Raw genomic sequence first — 22,288 nt, 5'->3', positions numbered from 1 at the left:
ACAGTTTAAATGTGCTTCTTCATAGTTACCGTAGGTAAGTACTTACCTACGTCAATCGATATCATATCGAGAAAAATCTAAAACGAATGCACCCTGTACATTTTTCAGGTATTCATGCATGTGTTTAATATTGCATTACTGAGTTCGTACCTATATCGAATTCTGACTCATATCATATTGGAATATTTGAACACTGTTTCATAGAGAAATATAAGTAAGGATAGAGTGCTAACTCAGTACATCAGTTTTCTTGCCAAAACGCGAGTTATCTCGTAGTCGACATCTCAATTAGTGGAACTATCAGTGCTAATTATCGTACTAGTGCGGTAAAGTGCGGTAGAGCGCTCATAATAGTTGCCTGATTTTTTTTTTATAAGTTTTCACTATGACCTTGATGCATCAAGGCGGTTTGTTCAAAGGGTGGCCTACCGCAAAACGCGAAAATCGAAACTTCTATCTGCCTGTCTATCGATCGAATATGCAAGAGTGATAGAGAAGCAGAAACCGAACTTTCGATTGTCGTGTACGGTAAGCCATGTGATTGAGCTAGTGACGCCATCTACGCAGAGTTCCCTATTGAATAAATAAAACTTAGGTAGAGCTTGGCAAAAAAAGTAGAAATTAAAAAGCGGCAACACTGTAGTGTCGTCCCGTTCTCTTATATTTATTGGTTTGAACGGGACGACACTACAGCCACTTTTTAATTTCTACTCTTTTTTGCCAAGTTGTACCTAAAAAGCAGATATCCGAACGCACACCGCACGCTGTCAAAACTGACACTAGATTTGTCAAACAAATGTCAATGCATCGCTGACAAGACTACGCTCTCATCTCTGTGTTGATTAAATTGCGTTAATTTAACTAATTTATTGTAATTTGTCAACATACTCTTTGTTTATTGATTAAAAATAAATATTATAACATTTATTCAAATGATTTAGCCTGCGAACGAGGTCAAAATGAGTAATATTTACATTCAAGAACCACCTGCGCTAGGAAAGGTAATTTTCGGTTTTTTGAGAACTCCTTACACATTTACGGACTTTTTTTTAATAAATGAGATCTTTACTAAGCTAAGTACATATCCGATGGCAGTTACTTTGGCTAGCGGCTAAGCATGGCCTTTTATAGAGGAAACGCCGCTAGTCTACTGGGCATCAGTAGGTACGAAAGCGCAGCATTTTTTTTAAAACGGGACCCAATTACTAAGACTTCGCTGTCCGTCCGTCCGTCCGTCCGTCACCAGGCTGTATCTAACGAACCGTGATAGCTAGACAGTTGAAATTTTCACAGACGATGTATTTCTGTTGCCGCTATAACAACAAATACTAAAAACAGAATAAAATGAAGATTTAAATGGGGCTCCCACACAACAAACGTGACTTTTGACCAAAGTTAAGCAACGTCGGGAGTGGTCAGTACTTGGATGGGTGACCGTTTTTTTTGTTGCTTTTTTTTTGTTTTTTTTGCATTATGGTACGGAACCCTTCGTGCGCGAGTCCGACTCGCACTTGCCCGGTTTTTTTAAATAAATAATGGCTTTTACTCCTTGCTAAATTTAGCAAGATGGATTCTGCCAATGTCGATAGCATTTGTTGGTCTAAATGAATTTTAGTTTTATGTTAGAGTCAGACCAAGAAAAGTGCAGCAGATTGATAGCCCACCCAGTGCAAGTGTTATTTTTAAACGTCAAACTTCTATGAAATTATGACGTATAAATAACACTTGCACTCTGTGGGCTATCAAATCTGCTGAAAGACTTTTCTTGGTCCAACTTTATTTTTTCTGCTAATAAATAATTCTTATTCTTATTCATTTCTTATTTATTAATTGTTATTCTTATTTTTGTTTATTGTGACTTATAGTCTATCAATCTATAAGTCCATTTGTCCTGAGTAAGTGACTAGACTATATCTGTTAGCTCTTTCCACTGTAGTCCGTCAAGGGCCACTCTTCACCATTTAGGACCTGCCGTTAGTTTAAGTTCATCTTCCCATCTTGTTAGTGGTCTTCTCTGATGCCATTTGCACCCTCTAGACAGTCTTCGAATTTGACTCCACTTCTCCTGTTTTTATGTCAATATAGAGTCATTGCATCAGTTTACGTCCAGTGCCCATTCACTTGGCGTAGTAGAAACAGGCACTAGACGGTAAACTGACGCAATGATCCTATGCCCAGTCCATGTTTGCTTCTGGTATTTAACACATTCACTGCCAAGAACATGTATGTGTGTTAATTTTGTACTGGAAACAGGGCGCCCGGCACCACAAGGAAATTAGTAAATATCCTTAGTATGTCAGGATCGTAGCAAGTGGAAATCCGTAGTCTCTGCCTACCCCTCCGGGAAATAGGCGTGATTATATGTATGTAGAAGACTGGCAATTCTAGGGGAGGCCTTTGCCAGAAGGCAAACTGACAAGGAAACATCCAGTTAAAAACACAATTTAAAAACATGTATATAGATCAAGTTTAAAATGTCAGAAATAAAGGCTATATTATTATTATTATGTATGTATGTAAATATCCTTTATTGCACCATAAAGTTAAAAAAATACAAAAAGCGAAACACAAGCTTAAGACTAGGTAACAACAGGCGGTCTTATCGCTAAAAAGCGAACTCTTCCAGACATCCTTTGAGCGATCTCTTCCAAACCTTTGACAAAAGTGTTAATTATGAGTGTTTTTATATTTCAGGTGCTATTAAAGACATCAGCAGGTGACATTGACATAGAGTTATGGACAAAGGAGGCCCCAAAAGCGAGCCGCAATTTCATACAACTATGTATGGAAGGATACTATAATGGTGAGATTTTTAACTATGAGTGATATTATTGGAAGATTGTTTCAAGAAAGCATTTTTTGATGAGAAATCGTATAGATATCATACAGTGTGTTTTCTGTAACAGGGGCAATAAATTAAACTGTAGGCTGTACTCCTCAAACTGACCAACATTTGTTCAGCAACTTTTGAAAATAACTCATGGTTTGATTTTTATTACACTTTAAAGTTTATTCTAAGACGCAATGTATTGCAAATTTTGTTAAATGTTAAAAGCGTGACAAGTAACGTCAAACACACTGATGTCAGTGTACATTGATGGCAATATTTATTTTGTATGAAAAAGAGGAAGTCTAAAGGATTTATAATTTTTAAAAGTTGCTGAACAAATGTTGGTCAGTTTGAGGAGTACAGCCTTTAGTTTAATTTATTGCTCCTGTTACAGGAAGCATCCAGTATAAGGTCATTGCGCTAGTTTTCTCCCAGCTCTAGTTTTCGTCCACTTGACGAAATTGGAATATAAACCTACATTGCTGCACAAATTTAGACTTATTGCAATCCTTAATATCTATATATCTATCTACATATAAATTACATTTCACAAGTAACAAATTAAAAATGAAATATGTTATTTGCTAATCCGTCATGTGTGGACGAAAACTAGAGCATGGACGGGAACAAGCGCAATGACCTTACTATAGAAAAAGTGACTAGCCCTGTGATGATGATGACGATTTTGATTCTAAAGTTGTAATTTTCGATTAAGTGGAACTGCTGATAGAGACGATAAAATTATGGCTTATTTTTTTAAGTCCATAAGTTTTTGATTGAAAGTTATTATTTTCAGCATTTATAGTATACATAGTAACATACTACTTAATTATTTTCAGGCACAATATTCCACCGAGTGGTTCCGGGCTTCATAGCACAGGGCGGCGATCCGAATGGAGACGGCACGGGCGGGGAATCCATCTACGGAGCACCTTTCAAAGTAATTAATAATAATAATAAAACATCATCGACCAACATCTTGAGAGACTTTCGCTAGGTGGTTGGATCAAGGGACAGATGCAGAAGGCGCTGATCTTGGACACGGCGCGGATAGTCCGCCGGTTCCTCTCTCTGCAGCCCTGACCACCGGTAGCTTGGGCCTTGCCCCGCTGCTGGCTACTTTTATATTCATATTATAAAAACCTAGCCTAAGAAGAATGATGAATAAAAGATAATAATTCAAAAGGGCCTCTACGTGTTGGCTTCGGCTCCGCGCACGCCTCTCAAAGGTCCGGAACACCATTGTTCCGTGATGGGATAGACATACAAATAATAATTCAGCCTATATACGTCCCACTGCTGGGCACAGGCCTCCTCTCATGCGCGAGAGGGTTTAGGCTATAGTTTCCACGCTAGCCCAATGCGGATTGGGGACTTCACATACACCTTTGAATTTCTACACAGGTTGCAAGTTTCTTCACAATGCTGTCCTTCAATGAATGAATGAATGAATAAATGAATGAATGAATGAAAATTATTCTTTAAGGCAACTAGTGGCCCATAGACCTTAAAACTAGCATACCTATTTTAAAAATATATTTTCAAACTAAACACTATATATCACATTATGGTTGCGATGCATTAACCCCGCAATGTCAGTGTTAAATCAGTTAACTGTCGTTCTATTCTCATAAATCTTGCTTATAATAAAAAAAAAAAAAAAAAATATTTTTATTGACAAAAACAAGTTACAGGTAGGTGTTGAAGTCCCTGACTTCTGAGCTAGGTAAAGACCTGTGTTACAGAAGTCAGTGTCCTCTCCCAGACAATAGAGACAGAATGAAGATTATCAAATCTTATTATTAACTACTAAATTTATGTTTTTAATTTTATATTTAAAGAAATTAATTATATTTATTTATAGGGCTTGTTTTGATACCAGAAAACAATGCCATTCTAGTAAGATTACATAGCAATTACATTATATATATATATATTTATTTATTGTGTGTGTGTGTGTGTGTGTGTGTGTGTGTGTGTATGTGTGTGTGTGTGTATATGAGTATATTAATGTAGGATGCTTTCAGTTTGATCATAATCTAATGACAGCAACCAAGACTTAAGTTTTCTCTTACACTCATATTTAGTTAGGGGATAGATATTTAGAGTTTTGTTAATTTTATTATATATAAAGATGCTCATAAAACCCTGTTGCCGTCTGGCAGTAGCCAGTCTGCATTTATATGGCACACATACATTTGTCATTGTTCGCTTACTTGTATTTTTATTTTGATCATAGGGGGTAAGCTTATGCTGTTTTAACGTTAACAGTAATAAATATAGTTGTCTGACAGATAGCAATTGACATTGTTTATATAATAGAGTCGTTGGATATCTATATGGTCTACATGTCATGACCTTCAACAGGGATCTCTGAGCTCTTTCTAATTTTATCATATGGGTTTTACAAGCGCCACCCCATACAACATTGCAATAACCAATGACTGGCTGCGCCAAAGCAACATACACAGTTTTTAATAAATCTAGTTCAGATACAGATCTTAATTTCTTAAAAATATAAACTAGTTTTCTTATTCGTGTTGAGGTTAGTTCTAAATGTGGCTGCCAACTCAGTCTATCATCAAGCAGTACTCCTAGATACTTAATGCAATCAGATTTAGCAATGACCGTACAAGTACAATCAGTTCCTGTCTGAAAACTACATGTGTGAACCTTAAGTTCTCTATTTTGCATAAATGATTTATTTAAAGAAAATTGTAAATATGTGGTCTTACTTAAGTTTAGGGTAAGTAGATTTCTTTGTAACCAGCTACTGATTTTATGGAGTCCTATCTCAGCATTACTATACACTTCCTCCCATGTATCTCCATGGAAAATTATAGAGGTGTCATCAGCATAAGTGAAGATTTTACCTTTTGTAAGCGATAATTGACACAGGTCATTTATGTAAATCAGAAACAAACTGGGTCCCAGTATACTGCCCTGGGGCACACCATAAATGACAGGGGCATCCTTACTAACAGTGTTCAATAATAAAACTGACGACGAAATGTCTAGGTATATTATAGTATATTCCAAAAATGATTTCAGGATGAGTTCCACACCCGACTCCGGTTCAACCGGCGAGGTCTTGTGGCCATGGCCAATGCGGGGAAGGATGACAATGGATCCCAATTCTTCATCACGCTTGGAGCTACTCCGGAACTGCAGAACAAGCATACTATCTTTGGAAAAGTCACCGGTTAGTATTACATACATACCCTCCTCCAATTGAGGGGGGGACTTAAATCTTCTCGAGGCAGAGGCGTAGGGTTGGAGCCGGTGTAGCTTTAATTGACGTTTATAAGCGCATTGTAATATGCATACTTGAATAAAAAAACCGGCCAAGTGCGAGTAGGACTCGCGTTTCTAGGGTTCCGTACATAAGTCCGACTCACGCTTGACTGCAAATTTCTAATAGATTTTCCTGTCATCTATAGGTAAAGAACTATTTCGAGTATTTTTTCAAAATTTTAGACCCAGTAGTTTCGGAGATAAAGGGGGGGAATGGTTAATTTTTGGATATTTTCTTAAATAACTTCGCACCTATGTATTTAAAAATTATAAAAAAAATGTCCATCTTTGGGTCACCAATTTACATATGTGTACCAAATTTCAACTTAATTGGTCCAGTAGTTTCCGAGAAAATAGGCTGTGACAGACGGACAGACAGACGCACGAGTGATCCTATAAGGGTTCCGTTTTTTTTTTTCCTTTTGAGGTACGGATAACGGAACCCTAATAAACTATCTTTATCTTACCATTGCGGCTGTGGCATTTTTTTAATAAACTTACATAACCCTCCTTTTTCAGGTGAAACTATATACAACGTGCTAAAACTGACCGAAGGCCTAATAGGCCCCGACGACCGCCCCGAGCACCCACATAAGATCACCGGGGCCACGGTGATCATTAACCCGTTCGACGATATCCAACCGCGGGTCGCGGCCCCTAAACCTGTTCAGGTCACTAAGAAGAAGAAGGAGCGCGGGGCAGCTGTTAAGTAAGTACCCACACTTGAACCTCGCGAGAGGTCCACTTACACGCGAGGCCGAAGGCCGAGCTGCGGGAAGTTAGTGCTTAAACACAGAATAATAATACAAGTGTAGTAATGCGAAGACTGAGCTCCACCAGTGGGGAGACACTCCTGACTTCGGTCGAACTCGGCTCCGTTCGGCTCAGCATTACTCCGAGCAATTATTAGGGTTGGCACCACTTGACTTGTGCGTGCACGACCACAGATAAGATAGTCACTTGAATTTTTGACAACCCTAAAGCCGAAAGGGGTAGTGCTATATATTAGAAAGGGATAGCATGATTCGACCCTGAATCGCTGTCTTCGGGTTTGTAGGAAGTGTCCTTTCTGTATGGTAGTACTATCAATTCTTCTGTGGCTTCACGTAGGGCCGAAGGCCCGGACGGTCTGACGGGTACATGATTCCTACAAATTCCGCAAGTAACTTCATTGCGAAAGCTAAAGGCTGAGCTTCGCGTAGGGCCGAAGGCTCGACGGGCCCGGGAGAGGTGCACCTGCACGCGAGGCCGAAAGCATGCATCTGTGGCTCGCTCCAGGCCTTCGGCCCTAAGCCTTCGCATTAAGACATTTGTACTATAGTTCTGTTTAAGAACAAACCTCCCGCTGCTCGGCCTTCGGCCTCGTATCTAGGTGGGCGTCTCCTGGACGCTTCGAGCTTTCGGCCCTGCGCAGAGTTCGGCCTTCCCTTCGCATTTAAGTTTCTAGCAGAAGTTGCTGGAAACATCCACCCATCGGAGGCTCAAAGCAAAAGCTGATTTTTCAATAAGAAAATCGTTGGATCTACTTAACTTTTATTTAATTATTCTTTAATAAAACCTTCTAGAAACTTCGGTTTGCTGTCCTTCGGCGAAGAGGCAGAGGAGGATGAGGGCGAAGCGATGGAGTACAGAGGGAAGCCGAAATCCACACATGATCTGCTAGAAGACCCTAAACTTAGCAAAATGACTGCCGCAGGTAAGATATTTTTTTTTTTTAAAGGGAAATGTTTTACGCATACCACCCGGCGCGGGGGCCGGGATGGTTATGTGGGACTCCCTGTTGTGGGCTAATGAGACACCAGGTTTACCCACTAAAACCCCTCTGTTTCCGCCTCGCTGCTACGGCTAGGTCCCAGGAACGCCGAAGTACTCCTCCGCAACCTCGTCAGCGCAGGTAAGAACCTAACTTAAGGTGCATTCGGGTAGTTCTTAATCACTCCGGAACTCTAGCAATTCCGGCTTCCGACACGTCGGAAGGGAGGAGCCCAAGCGATATCTTACCGTACAAATCGTTCTGCCATTTTTTGCGGGGGGAAACGTGCACAAAGTCACACAAACATTTAACTGACGTATTAAGCAAAAAACGGTATTGCCAGCCTCTTTTCTTTAACGTCCTCGCTTCGATTGTCTGTTAACTTTACGTTAATAATAGGCACATTATTATTACAGAGCTAGAATTAGAAGAAAAAAACCAAAAAGACAAACCACCGACTCAAGAGGAAATAAACGAGAAAAAAGAGGAAACAGCAGCGACCGTGTCCAGTATAAGGGACAAGCTTAAGAAGAGAAGTCCAGAGAGGGAGCGAAGCGGCAGTCCGGAGGGAAAGAGACGGAAGAGTGAGAGCGAGGAGGAGGAGTATTATATTGGGATGGAAAGGGATAAGGAGAGAAGGAAGGAGAGGTAATTAATCAATGGCTAAAAAAATAACTGCATTCCTGTTGCTAGGGAGATTTCGGGATTGTACTGAGCAACTTTTACTATGGGACCAACCCCGAAATCTCGAAAAAATTTACCCTCCCATAGAAAATGGACCAGCCAAAATGTATGAAGCAGCCAAAAAAGTTTTTTTTTCGCTATTTCGGCTTAATTAACTCGAATAATATATATATTTTGAACATAACAATAACATTATTTTTGGTTTATTGCAGAGACAGAATAAGAAACGAAATAAAACAGCTGAAAAAAGAAATGAACGCGCCCAAAGAAGATAAACAGGAGAAAAAAGAAGAACAGAAAGAAGATAAAAAGACAATTAAAGAAGATAACGAGATGTACAAGGATTATGTTGAAGAACAGGAGAAATATAAGAAGATGAAGGAGAAATTACCGAAAAAAGGAGCTGCCAGGTAAATATACATTTTTTTTAATAAAAATATTTATTTGTTTCACTAGGGAGCAAAGTTGATGTTTGCGTATCGTGTTTATATTGAGACCTGCACAAGAAGCGAAATATTGAAACGTGAGCGTAGCGAGTGGTTCAAAAAGTGAGTTGAGCGTTTTCAAGGCATGAGGCAGACTACTTTGCTGCCTGGTGAAACTTGACATCTCATCCATTAACCCTTTGACTACCCCTTGTACCATGAATCCTTAGTTTTGATAGTTTCAAATTTACGTATACAGAACATTAATACATTTTTGATAGTTTTGAGTCTTTAGGGTTCCGTACCCAAAAGGTAAAACGGGACCCTATTACTAAGACTTCGCTGTCCGGCCGTCCGTCCGTCCGTCCGTCTGTCACCAGGCTGTATCTCACGAACCGTGATAGCTAGACAGTTGAAATTTTCACAGATGATGTATTTCTGTTGCCGCTATAACAACAAATACTAAAAACAGAATAAAATAAAGATTTAAATGGGGCTCCCATACAACAAACGTGATTTTTGACCAAAGTTAAGCAACGTCGGGCGTGTTCAGTACTTGGATGGGTGACCGTTTTCTTTTTGCTTTTTTTTTGTTTTTTTTTTGCATTATGGTACGGAACCCTTCGTGCGCGAGTCCGACTCGCACTTGCCCGGTTTTTTTTAACATTTTTCATATACAAATACAAAATACAAAAACTCTTGCTCTTGCGCTACTCAATACAGAAAAACAATTCAATACAATAAATACATCAACTCAGGAAGAGGTAACAAACAGGCGGTCTAATATACTGATTTTTTAACGTCGAAATTATTGATCTATATTCGATTTTACATCCGTTTGTGACCAAATACTCTAAAATTCGATATGCATTTCGGTTTAAATTTAAGTGTGCCTGTGAAAGTATCAAGAAGAGTGAAGCAAAACCGTCTTTTCAGAAGCAGACGTACGAAAGTATCAAGAAAACCGTTCAAAAAGAAACCTTGGGTCAAGAATTTATACGAAAACCGGGACTATCCTGACAACTATACAGATTCGAAATTTCTTGAAGAACTGAGGAAGAATCTATTTGTAGAAAAAGTGACTTTAAAACAAGGTGTTGAAGGCTCATTTCGAGTTGTACTGAGACTATCAATTTGCGTTTTATATGCTGTTCTATTTACTTATATGTATAACGATTGGACGCACACATATACAGTTATATATGTGGCTATAACTTTTACTATATGTAGTTATATCGTATATTTAATAGTTGAAGGTAGCGAATTACTTAGCAATTTAAAAACTGTGCTAGTATACCTAGTTATAGGTTATCTAGTATCACCTATTTTACATACTTTGACGGATACTGTCAGTACTGACACTATATACGCTTGGGCTGTCATAATGATGTTGGTACATATGATTTTCTTTGACTACGAAGTACCAATAGCATTAGTGTCAAAATCGCTGTCAATAAATGCCGCCATATTTGGCTCGGTGTGTTTAGCGTCAAGACTGTCAACGCCTTTTGACGCGTTCGTGCTTTTGACAGTATCTGTCATTTTTTTCGTGTTAAGCCCGCAACTTTTTAAAGTTTTACTAAAAACCAAGTTATTCTTACCTTTATGTGTTTTTACTGTGATTTTGACGGTTATTAGTTTATATTTAGTTTCGATGACGTTGTTATGTTATTATGTCATTTTGGTGTGTATTTTGACAGTTTACTGTCCTGTCATGTTTGTCAGATGGCAGAAATATAAGGATAATATTTATGGTCCGTGGGATGAGGCTGTAATAAATGATTCTGACGATTTAGATGAATGTTTGAATGAATTTAGATGATCATATTAAAATAATTACTGTATTTAAAAAAAAATGTTTTGTATAAAATGTTAATATTTTTTTGTACTAATACAATATAATTTCCTGCAAAAGTTATAAAAGTTTGCTTTAAAGCAGCGGTCGGCAACAAGCGGACCTTAATCCCGCCCGCGAATCTCTCACTTGCGGCCCGCGAGCCTCCCTGGCTATTTTGTATGTAATATTGACAAACGACAATATCTGATAAAGTCACAAATATTAACAAAGTACGGCCCGCGTCAACTTCGTTAACCACTATGTGGCCCGTGGCTGCTAAAAGGTTGCCGACCGCTGCTTTAAAGGAATATCTTTCTGTCAACTTAATTTTTACACCACCATTGTAAACATTACTGTACTTATAATTTTTTTGTTTTTAGTATTATCGTTTAAAAACACATTTACTATTAAGTGCCACTTGCACCATCCCACTAACCCGGGGTTAACCCGTTAACCTTGTCTCAAATTGTACTGGTTACCATGGTAACTCCAGGTTTAACCGGTTAGCCCTGGGTTAGTGGGATGGTGTAAGTAGCGCTTACGCACTTAAAAATTTTTTTTCTAAAGTAAGGACGCAAGTGCGAAGAATTTCGTACCTTGACCTACCTGTTTCTATATCTATCGTACGCGCATTATATTGCCGGCGGTCAACACCACTGCGCAAGCGGGACATCGATATAACCATGCTCTTGCGATAAAGATAACAAATAGCGGGTCATTGTACGAAATTCTACGGGCTTAGCGTCCTTACTTTACTCAAGTTGAAGGCGTTCATATGCTACGGTGACTCCTTACTATCAGGTGGGCCGTATGCTTGTTTGCCACCGACGAGGTATTTAAAAAAACTTTATTCAGTATTTAAGTTTAGCAGGGTATATATTACGATATATTGTCTGTGGTATTCTATTGCCCTTCAAAATCCTGTGTCCATAAATATTTTCTTTCATACAACTTTTCGACATTTTTTTTTTACTAGTATGAGAGGCATACGGCGTGCATTCTGCCATCATTAACTTTAAATGTTTATATTACGTTATTTCGCTGTCGAAGGAAAAGTATTAGTATAAAACGAGCGAAGCGAGTTTCACAATAAGATCGCATGAGTTGCATAACCTACTTAAAAAAGCCAAAGTATTATTTTACGATACCTAGCTAGTTTAAAATGGATACCATTATTTAAAGAAATATACACTAAATAAACTGCTTATTTTTTATTATTTGTTTTATTTATACTAGTAGGGGAAGTAGCGCAGAAATATAAGGAGCAGTATACAGGGTGTCCCAAGACTATGGGACATCAAGGGAAAGTACCTTAAATATCGTAGTCAGGATATTTTGCTGAAAGAAGACATTATTTTAATTTAAAATAACAATTCAAACTGCATTCATAGAGTTTTAAATAATTACATGGTTGAACCGGGAATCGTACCCGCTACACCAGAAAAAAAATCAGCCAGTAGTTTTATCATACCGATCGAAAGGATTCATCATCATAGTGTCATAAATAAAAGTTAAATTCATGGTCTTCCTTTTACTTCTGACACTATGTTATTCAGCAAAAAGTAATCCTTATGATGAAGCCTTTCGATCGGTATGATAAAACTACAGGGCGATTTTTTTCTCGTGTAGCGGGTTCGATTACCGGTTCAACCATGTAATTATTTAAAAATCTATGAATGCAGTTTAAATTGTTTTTTAAATTAAAATAATGTCTTTCAGCATAATATCCTATCTACGATATTTAAGGTACTTTCCCTTGATGTCCCATAGTCTTGGGACACCCTGTATATTTTTGTCTCAGGCTGAGAGCAACACAGGCGACGCCGCTTCGCACAATTGTAGCTTGGCTCATACTGAGCTATTCTAATGCCCTAGCCACGAGATTAACTCTTGGATACCCCCCAAAAAGGGAGGGGGGAAAGGCGGTTCCGGTGATCCAGCTACCGTTCTGTTTAACCTTTTGAATGTCAGACCACAGAATAAATAATAGTATAACCGTACACCGTACTGGAAACTTCCTGCAAAACCGAAGTTTGACAGCGGTCGAACCATGCTGTTCCTTTCTAACATATGGCACTATCCCTTTCGGCTATTTAGGGTTGTCAAAATTCAAGCCCTTATCTGTGGTCGTGCACGCAAAGGGCCGTCAAGTTGTGTGAATCCTAATAATTGCTCGGAGCAATGCTGAGCCGAACGGAGCCGAGTTTGCCCGAAGGGAGAAGTTTCGCACCCCTGGTCAGACGGCGAAGGAATATGTCGCCGGACGCCAGGCGATCGCGATCATTTAAGCGAAATTGAACTTTACGGAGTCACGCGTAAGTCCATATTGCATTGGCGATGCTGTCGGATGTAGCCGTCCTTGTCAAAAAGGTCATAGCCGACTGTGGCGGTCAAAAGGTGAAACTGGTAGCACTCATGTCAAGTTTGGTATCATTTTGATATAAATTAGGGACGAGGAATTCCTTTACGGAATAACAGTTCCACCATTTTATGCAAAATACATAAAATATTAGAGGACATCTTACACAGATCAACCTAGCGCCAAACTAAGCAAAGCTTGTACTATGGGTGGTAGGCGACGATATACATACTTATACATATAGATAAATACATACTTATATACATAGAAAACACCCATGACTCAGGAACAAATATTAGTGTTCTTCACACAAATAAAAAAACTGGCCAAGTGCGAGTCGGACTCGTGTTCCAAGCGAGCAAGCACATGTGTACCAAATTTCAACTTAATTGGTCCAGTAGTTTCGGAGAAAATAGGCTGTGACAGACGGACAGACAGACGCACGAGTGATCCTATAAGGGTTCCGTTTTTTTCCTTTTGAGGTACGGAACCCTAAAAATAAAATTATATGTAATTTTAACACAAAAACTTGTTAACACGACTTTTCCTTGAGATTCGTATTACCGAGGTTCCACTAAACATTTGTTACAGAGAAAACTTCACGTTAGAGCTACTCGCCAAGTTCAAGAACAAACTTCACGCTATAAAGGAGAAGGCGTCTACGTCAGAGGCGGAAGCGGGGGCGGGCGCGGAAGCGGACGATGACAACCTTAATAGTGACGACTGGTAAGTTACCTATACGCTATAAAGAGGGGCCTAGCCAAGACGACAATAATTATAAACTGAAATAAATGTCATATACTAAGAAAAAGTGACCAAGGCTTCCAGTGCCCCAGGCTGAACTTACAGGTTGGAATTTAATTTGTTAAAATACTTCTAATAGTACGACAATAATTGGTAAAAGAGTCAGGACCAGATAACTCTGCAGCGATTTTTATAGCACAGGCGTACGAGTGTTATTATAGTTTGTTTTTTTTAGCATTAGAAAGAACTAGAAAGAAGGTAAGCGATCTTGACATGTCTTTTAATCGAAAAACGCTTTTTAAAAATCAATAACTATTACTTATGAAAGAAGAAGAATATAAATGGTCTTATTAGATTCATAGTTGTTACATATTTGCCGTAACTAATTTTATAATGTGTTTTTCAATTAAAAGACACGTCAAGATTGTTTACCTTATTTGTAATGCTAAAAAAAAACGAATTTTAATGCTATTTTTTTTTATAAAACGACATAATTTAATAGAAGATTCACGTTTATAATAACTTTTGCACGTCTGTGCTATAAAAATCGATGCAGAATTATCTTGGCCTAGTGCGAATTCAACACGCGCCCTAGTTAATTCCGTACCACATATTTTTTTTATTTTTGTTTAGGTATATCTGTCTCACACTTGACGGGTTTCTATTTTTTGTTGTTATAAATTTTATTTTCACCACACCAGCTCGGAAAGGCTTACTTTGCGAAGCAAATATTAAATGTAAAACATCAAACAAAATCAAAGCAAACAAAATCCAAATGAATGTTATTAAATATTTATCATCCAAAATCATCATTTAAAAGTCAATTCTACCAGCAAACATAAGAATGTGAATAAAATGCAACTTTGCTATCAGTTTTTGCAGTGCAAAGTTAGCCTAGCTGGTGTGGTGAAAATAACTATTATTATTTTAGTACCTAATGATTTATATGTAACATGTTATTTTGTACACAGGCTGGGTCACAAGCTCAAATTCGAAGAAAAAGGCCCCCTCCTAGCGAAAGACGCCTCAACAAAAGGCGACGATTGGTTTGACATATACGACCCGAGGAATCCAATTAATAAGAGAAAGAGAGAGAATACTGATAAAAAGAGTAAGAAATAGTATTCGTTTAACATCAATTTTCGGGTCTTGGCCTTGGGTTACTTAACCATTTCGACGCCGTGTCAAACACAAAAGCTGTCACTCGGACGCCACGTCACTGAAGTGTCAAAACTGAAATTGAACTTTATGCATATGCACGTAGGTCTATGTTGCTCTGTGGTATGTGACCGATTAATCGGTCTTTGGCGTTGAACCTGCGGTGTGGATATATCGGTCATTGGCGTCCAAAAGGTTAAGCCCAAGAAATTTTTCAATTTCAAAGTTAGTTTGAAAAGACTTGGAGTTTTGTCAAGAAATAGTGTAAACTATTTAAGCTATATAAGTTATATAACTCTAGTCTAAGATAAATAAAATATTTGATAAATAATCGTTTTGGTTTTACATATTTATTTTCCTTGCATACCTAACAGCAATTAATGCGAACTCTTCAACTCTTTTAATCCTGACCTACCAAACTACAGTAAGTACATATATGTACTTTGAAATTGCACCTAAGTACTTAAGTTTTCTGGTTTAACCCATTGGTTGACTGGTAGACAATGCCTTAAGGCATTAAATTCGCCATTTGTACCATTTGTACCTTCATATAGTATTGTGCGATAAAGATTAATAAAAAATATTTGTTTCAATTTGAACTTTCATAGCTGTCAATAGAGTTGAATATCATATCCACCATATGCGGTAAGGGCTTAATAAACAAATAAATCTTAAAAAATTGGTTGTTTTGTATGTACATTTTGGCTAATCAGATTTTGTTCTTTCTATGAGAGTGCCAATGTTTTTTTTCAAGCTGTCGGGGTTGGTCCCAATGAAAGTAACTTAGAATGACTAGCAATATTCACTTCGCAAAATTTGACTAAGAGATGAAAAAATACATCCCCATACTTTTTCCTCGCGTTGTCCCTTTTCACGGCTCCCGCCTGGGGCCCGCTTGGCAACTAATCCCAAGAATTAGCGTTGGCACTAGTCTACGAAAGCGACTGCCATCTGACCTTCCAAGCCAGAGAGGAAACTAGGATTTGTTGGGATTAGTCCGGTTTCCTCACGATGTTTTCCTTCACCGAAAAGCGACTGGTAAATATCAAATGATATTTCGTACGTCAGTTCCGAAAAACTCATTGGTACGAGACAGGGGGTTGAACCCGCGACCTCCGGATTGAAAGTCGCACGCTGTTATCACTAGGCCACCAGCGCTCATAAATAAAAAACATCCCCATACATTCTAAACAATTAAGAAATCTTTTTATGAAAGTTCAAATGCGAATAGGTATCCTTTGGTCTCAAGTACCTACCTAACGGCATTTTTAAAACTTATTTCAGCAAATGTGTGAAAAATTAGCAAATTGCTGTTTTAATTCCATTGTTTATTTGCATCGTTTCCTCGCTCGTGGATGTAACTTTTAATATAAGCTCTTCAGGTTGTATTGTACACAAATATATGTAGCTACTAAATAACCAGTATTTTAACCAAGAATGTTGCTGATATTCGCATCAACATCCGCGGAACATCCGCATTATTTTCAACATCCGCGGAACATCCGCATTATTTTCAACATCTGCATCTCCATCCGCATCCGCATAAAATCGATGCGGAGCATCCGCATGATGCGGATGTCGACCAAGTCGGTAACAGGAACGTATTAGCGGCGGCGCCGGCGGCGTAAGTGCTAGAGGTACTTAATTGCGTCATTATATATAACGAAATCGCCTTTGGTCCATTTTTCGGCTAGATCCCTAGATAGGTTTATTAAATAAAACGCACATTTTTAGTGTTCCGTACAAAACTTTGTTTACGGAACACTTATGGGATCACTTCGGTCTTGCAAATCAGTTATTTTAATAAAAAAACTTTCCATAAATAATTCTAAAAATGTAATATTTGACGTTTTTTAAGTACCAAATCTTGACAATCTTGGCTTTAAATATCCGCATCCGCATCCGCGGATGTCAAAAAATCTGCATCCGCAACATCCCTGATTTTAACCTTTTCGACGCCGTGTCAAACACAAAAGCTGTCACGCGGACGCCACGACACCGAAGTGTCCAAACTGAAATTATTGAGCTTTATGCATATGCACGTAGGTCTATGTTGCTCTGTGGTATGTGACTGATTAATCAGTCTGGCGTTGGACCTGCGGTGCGGATATATCGGTCATTGGCGTCCAAAAGGTTAACTGCAGTTCATATGACCGATGGCCAAGGGCAGGGGGTTGTCTGGCAATAGTCTGTCTTGAGCAAAAGTTACGAGGGTTTTCTATGCGGGTTCCTGAGGGCCAACCGCGAAAACAGAAATTTCCATGTGCCTCCTTATCGCTCTTGCATATTCGAGCTATAGAGCTATAGAGGCAGACATAGAAATTTCGTTTTCCACAAAACCACACCAGCTCGGAAAGAATTACGTTGCACTTCATAAACGAATAGCAAAGTTGCATTTTATCCACATGTGAGGCAAAGTAATCAAATGCAAATTTTGAGTTATTTTCTTAATATCTTTGCTGGTAGAATTGACTTTTAAATGATTTTGGATGATAAATATTTAATAACATTCATTTGGATTTGATTTGGTTTGATTTTACATTTAATATTTGCTTCGGGTTGGTGTGGTGAAAAATTTTGTGTTTCACTCGGGGGCAAATTTTGTTTAACCCTCGTGCTTTGAAACCCTTGCAAAACTTAAGATTCCATTTTTCGAACCACTCGCTACGCTCGTGGTTCAATTTTGGAATCTTTCGCTTGCTCGGGTATCAATATTAGCACGAGCGGTTAAACAACAACTTTGCCCCATTGTAAAACAAATAACTATTTTCGTCGTAATAGGGTTTCTAGCAGTGAATGTTATTAGTAAGTAGGTAAGTAATAAGTTAGGTACCTATACCTACTAACATCCTTAGTTTGTAGGTAAAATGGGGTTAGTAGGGTCAAAACTGAAATTCAAACCTCGATAACATTTTATTTTTACATATGAAAACTGAATGGTGTATATAATAAGTGTTCCGGACGTATTTTGTATTTTAGTTTTTATTTTATTTTGGGTAGTTCCATTTCATAACTTTGACGATAAAGAGGAAAACCCACCTCACCCCGTAGTGCCTCGTATTTGGGGTGAGAGGGGTTTTCATACAAAGGTGATTTTGGAAGATTGTTGGATCGATTTTTTTATTATACGTATTACTATAATTAGCTCCATTTTAAATTGGAATAAGTACATTATTTTTGTAGCAGTAGCCTTAAAATCCCTTCTCACCCCCTTCTCAAACCTTCTCTCCTCATTCATTAGTTCATAACCCACCTCTCCCCGCGAAACCTACTCACCCCGTTTTACGGTAATAGTAGAAGAGTTGTAGGTAGGTAATCGTTTCCATTTAATATACTGTAAAATATGTTAGCTGTGTCTCTGACGTGTCATTGGCCACTGTTTCATACATACATACATTAACGACCATACAATGCCTTTATGCCTCTAGAGTGGCGGTCAAAATTCACGGGTCACTTAGATGCGCGCTAGTGATGGGATAGAACGTAACTAACTATCGATAACACCCATTGTCATACATTGACGACCATACCTATTTATATGTACAACCTATCTATACCTCTACCTACCGTAGCATTACGCTGAGTGAGGGTCTTTTTTAACGTCTTGTCTATGTCTTGTTTGTAATTTTACGGTTTCCGACAAACATTGTGGTAATACTTGACGTATCGGCATACAAAATTAATCGATATCATACATACATATATTCATACATCACTGGCTCAGTGACCCAAAGAGGATCTTGGCCTTTGACACAAGAGAGCGCCATTCTGCCCTATTCTGCACCACTTCACGCCAGTTGGGTATTCCGAGGGCGGACAGGTCTTTTTGGGCTTCGTCACTCCAGCGGTATCTGGGACGCCCAGACGGACGTTTTCCCCCGAATGCCCCACATACGCGATACATACATACATACATAGATGCATACATGTCGATATCGATACTTAGTAACTCCCATCACTATTCCCAGGTGTTATTGAATTAATAATAAATCCGGCGCGTCTGCAGATTGGTGATAAGGAGATAATTACCCTCTTTGTTTTATCGCGAGACTTAGTATGGACACGCCATGGTGCTAAAGGATTGAGTACAGGGGCACAGAATAAGTGAGGATTTCATACAGGATGGCGGTGAACCACCGCGCAACGAATAAAATTACCTACTGATGTACCGTTAAAATGTTTCCAAAATTGCCAATTTTTTGACTTGGAATTTTTTTAAACTTCTCATTTTATTACCTACAAGCTTTCATTTAACTTGCCCTAAAAGCTTGTAGGTAATAAAATAAGCTATACCTACGTCCTAAACTTCGCACAATTTTCTATAAAAAAAAACTCTGAAAAAAAGAAATTTTTGAGAACTTTCCAGATCTTTGAAAAGTTTCCACAATTTTGGTACACGTAAGTTTAGTAGGTAGGTAACTACCTAACATTCACTCTTGTAATTCTTTTATATTGGTTTAAGCGATGATATCATAGTTAACTAAGTACATGAAAGCGATATAATTCCTACACACGTACCAAGTGCGTAAACTATAATTTCCCGCCCAAGTGAGCGAAAACCTGTCATTTCCGAAATCCACACAATTCTTTACGTGGTTCTTTGTCCATCAGTTCGTTCGCCTTTTTCTTTTTCACCACACGTGGGAAAAAGCCTAATTTCGCCATTTAATTACTAAAATATAAAATAAACACAAAACAATAAAAATTCCAAAGAAAATACAACTGTAAGACGAAAAACTTAAGACTTGAAATTGTGATCTGACAAATTGTCAGATTGAACAGTTTTCGTTTTGTTTTCTATTTAGTAAGTAAGTCTAGATTTTTATTTACAGGTTAATTTGGTGTTACTCTTATTTTAGACATTTTTATAGCATTGTCTAATAAATTACTTATCTATTATAGTTCGTTTTTTTAGCATTAGAAAGAACTTGAAAGAAGGTAAGCGATCTTGGCATGTCTTTTAATTGAAAAACGCTTTTTAAAAACCAATAACTATTACTTATGAAAGCAGAAGAATATAAATGATCGTATTAGATTCATAATTGTTACATATTTGCCGTAACTTATTATTAAAATGTGTTTTTCAATTAAAAGACACATCAAGATTGTTTACCTAATTTCTAATGCTAAAAAAAATGACGTATAGTATCATCTAACAGTTAGATGATACGTATACTAAAGTTAGACCAAGAAAAGTCTGCAACGATTTTGATAGCACACGCAGTCAGGCGTGTCTCACTCCGCGATTTCGTCGATTTGCTACAGGTAGCTAAAAGTACATCCGTTCCACCCCAATTTTGGGGTTTGCCATAAGCCGTGGCGCTGTCGCCACCTAGCGGCCATATCTATGCTGATCGTAACAGACGCGTTTTGTTAGAGAGGGAGTCTTCTGTACCTAGCAGTAGCGGCGCGTCCATAAAAGCCGATCCCCACCGGCTTGCTTGTTTTTGGACGTTTGAACAGAGTTGTAAAAGAAATATGTAAGCCAAATTAGCCCCAGCTTGTCTATGGATATGTTTGACGCTCCGCCACTGGTACCTAGTACTATTATTTATTCTGTGACGCAGTGCAAAAAGTTTGAAAATACAATGGCAAATCTATAACAAACAAAAAATTTAAACAATTAGAGGCAAGATTCAAACCAATGACCTCTTGTCTAAAAAGAGTCTAATCACCTTAAAACACATTAAAACTATTACAAGACTATACATAAAATTTACATAATCCTCCATTATGCCAAAACTGTTGAAGTCCATTTCCCGTGCCACACGATTATAATGCTTATTTCTACATACTTATATCCTAGATTAGTGTGAAAGGGTTTGTGGACTTGTACTTTTATTTATTTGTTTTTTTTTTTTTTTTTTTATTATGCATGGGTTTACTCATGGCCACAGACTAGCCGGGGCGTAGACGTGGCCTACGATGGAGCGAGCTCGCCCAGAAGGTGCCTGTTCACTCTTGATTTGAAGGTTGCCGGGTTATAAGAGCACGGAAATATAGACGCCGGCAAGGAATTCCATTCCTTGGCAGTGCGCATAAGGAAAGTAGAAGCAAAGCGCTTAGTGCGAATTGGCGGAATATCTACCAAGTAAGGATGGAAACCGGCCGTGTGTCTAAAAGTCCGATGGTAGAATGGGGACGGTGGAATGAGCTCGTGTAGCTCTTGGGCACACTCCCCGAAGTGCAACCTGTAGAATACCGACAGGCTGGCGACTTTCCGCCGATGGGCCAAAGTCTGAAGCTTAGCCGTTAGCCTCTTGTCGCCATGTCGCCAATCATCCTCCTGGCTCTGCGCTCCACTGAGTCCAAAGCGGCGAGTTGGTATTTAGCTGAGCCATCCCACAGGTGGCTGCAATACTCCATACACGACCGGACTTGAGCTTTGTAAAGTGTTAGAAGCTGTCCAGGTGTGAAGTATCGCTTCACCTTATTTAGGACGCCCAGCTTTCTGGCCGCAGTTTGTGCTTTAGACTCAATGAAGCTGCCGAAGCCGAGGACTGAACTCAGCTCCATGCCGAGGAGTTCCAGGCTGTCGGTAATAGGTACAGATGCACCCCGGAAAGAAGGAGTCAGGTCGAATGGACTCCGTTTAGCGGAAAATAGACACGCCTGCGTTTTGGAGGCATTGAACGTGACCAGATTGTCATCACCCCACTGGGAAACGAGACTAAGGGTCAAGTTCATTCGCTCAACCATGGCCTCTCTCTGTGAACGTATATCCTCCCTGCTGTCCCTTGCACTAGCCAAATATCTCTCAACAATCGTACTGTCATCTGCATAACCTACAATGCTGGGTTGCAGCATGTCGTTAATGTGGAGCAGGAAAAGGGTTGCGGAGAGAACAGACCCCTGAGGAACACCGGCGTCAATGGCCATGAGGTCCGAAGAGCAGCCATCAATAACTACTCTGATCGACCGTTCACTCAAGAAATCAGATAGCCAGCTACAAAAATCAGCAGGGATGCCGTAAGCAGGAAGCTTGCTAAGGAGACTTGCGTGCCAAACCCTGTCAAAGGCCTTCGAGATGTCCAGTGAAACAGCAAGCGCTTCACCGTTCCTCTCGATGGCCTCGCCGCAGCAGTGCGTGACATACGCTAAAAGATCCCCAGTAGACCGACCTCGGCGAAAGCCATATTGACGGTCACTGAGCAGATCATTTGCTTCGAGGTATGCCAGCAGTTTGCCGTTAACTACCCTTTCC

At 39.0% G+C, this 22,288-nt stretch overlaps 1 protein-coding gene across 2 annotated transcripts; it reads left to right on the top strand.

The window, feature by feature from the left end:
• Positions 1–817: 817 nt before the first annotated feature.
• On the top strand, positions 818–15,303 carry LOC134677004 (spliceosome-associated protein CWC27 homolog). 2 transcript variants are annotated; one of them, XM_063535399.1, is made up of 10 exons: positions 820–1,001; positions 2,695–2,803; positions 3,670–3,770; positions 5,882–6,032; positions 6,644–6,833; positions 7,690–7,820; positions 8,294–8,525; positions 8,774–8,971; positions 13,774–13,908; positions 14,898–15,303. In XM_063535399.1, the coding sequence occupies exons 1-10, from the start codon at positions 960–962 to the stop codon at positions 15,046–15,048; spliced, it is 1,440 nt and encodes a 479-aa protein (XP_063391469.1). In that variant the 5' UTR covers positions 820–959; the 3' UTR covers positions 15,049–15,303. The 2 variants fall into 2 exon arrangements, with proteins under 2 accessions (XP_063391468.1, XP_063391469.1); XM_063535398.1 differs by lacking the exons at positions 13,774–13,908; positions 14,898–15,303 and adding an exon at positions 9,923–10,841 and having other exon boundaries at positions 818–1,001.
• The last annotated feature ends 6,985 nt before the right edge of the window (positions 15,304–22,288 follow it).

The sequence above is a fragment of the Cydia fagiglandana genome, chromosome 25, assembly GCF_963556715.1.
Source record: "Cydia fagiglandana chromosome 25, ilCydFagi1.1, whole genome shotgun sequence".
In the NCBI taxonomy this organism is placed as follows: Eukaryota; Metazoa; Arthropoda; class Insecta; order Lepidoptera; family Tortricidae; genus Cydia; species Cydia fagiglandana.
The sequence above is the reverse complement of the archived record's forward strand: the minus strand, read 5'-3'. Positions and strand labels throughout refer to the sequence as shown.

Bases quoted from the DNA above. Each gene is read 5' to 3' on its own strand.
- LOC134677004 (XM_063535398.1), top strand. From the start codon at position 960: ATGAGTAATATTTACATTCAAGAACCACCTGCGCTAGGAAAG. The intron at 2,804-3,669 runs GTGAGATTTTTA...AATTATTTTCAG, and splicing joins TATGGAAGGATACTATAATG to GCACAATATTCCACCGAGTG. The intron at 6,033-6,643 runs GTTAGTATTACA...CTCCTTTTTCAG, and splicing joins TATCTTTGGAAAAGTCACCG to GTGAAACTATATACAACGTG.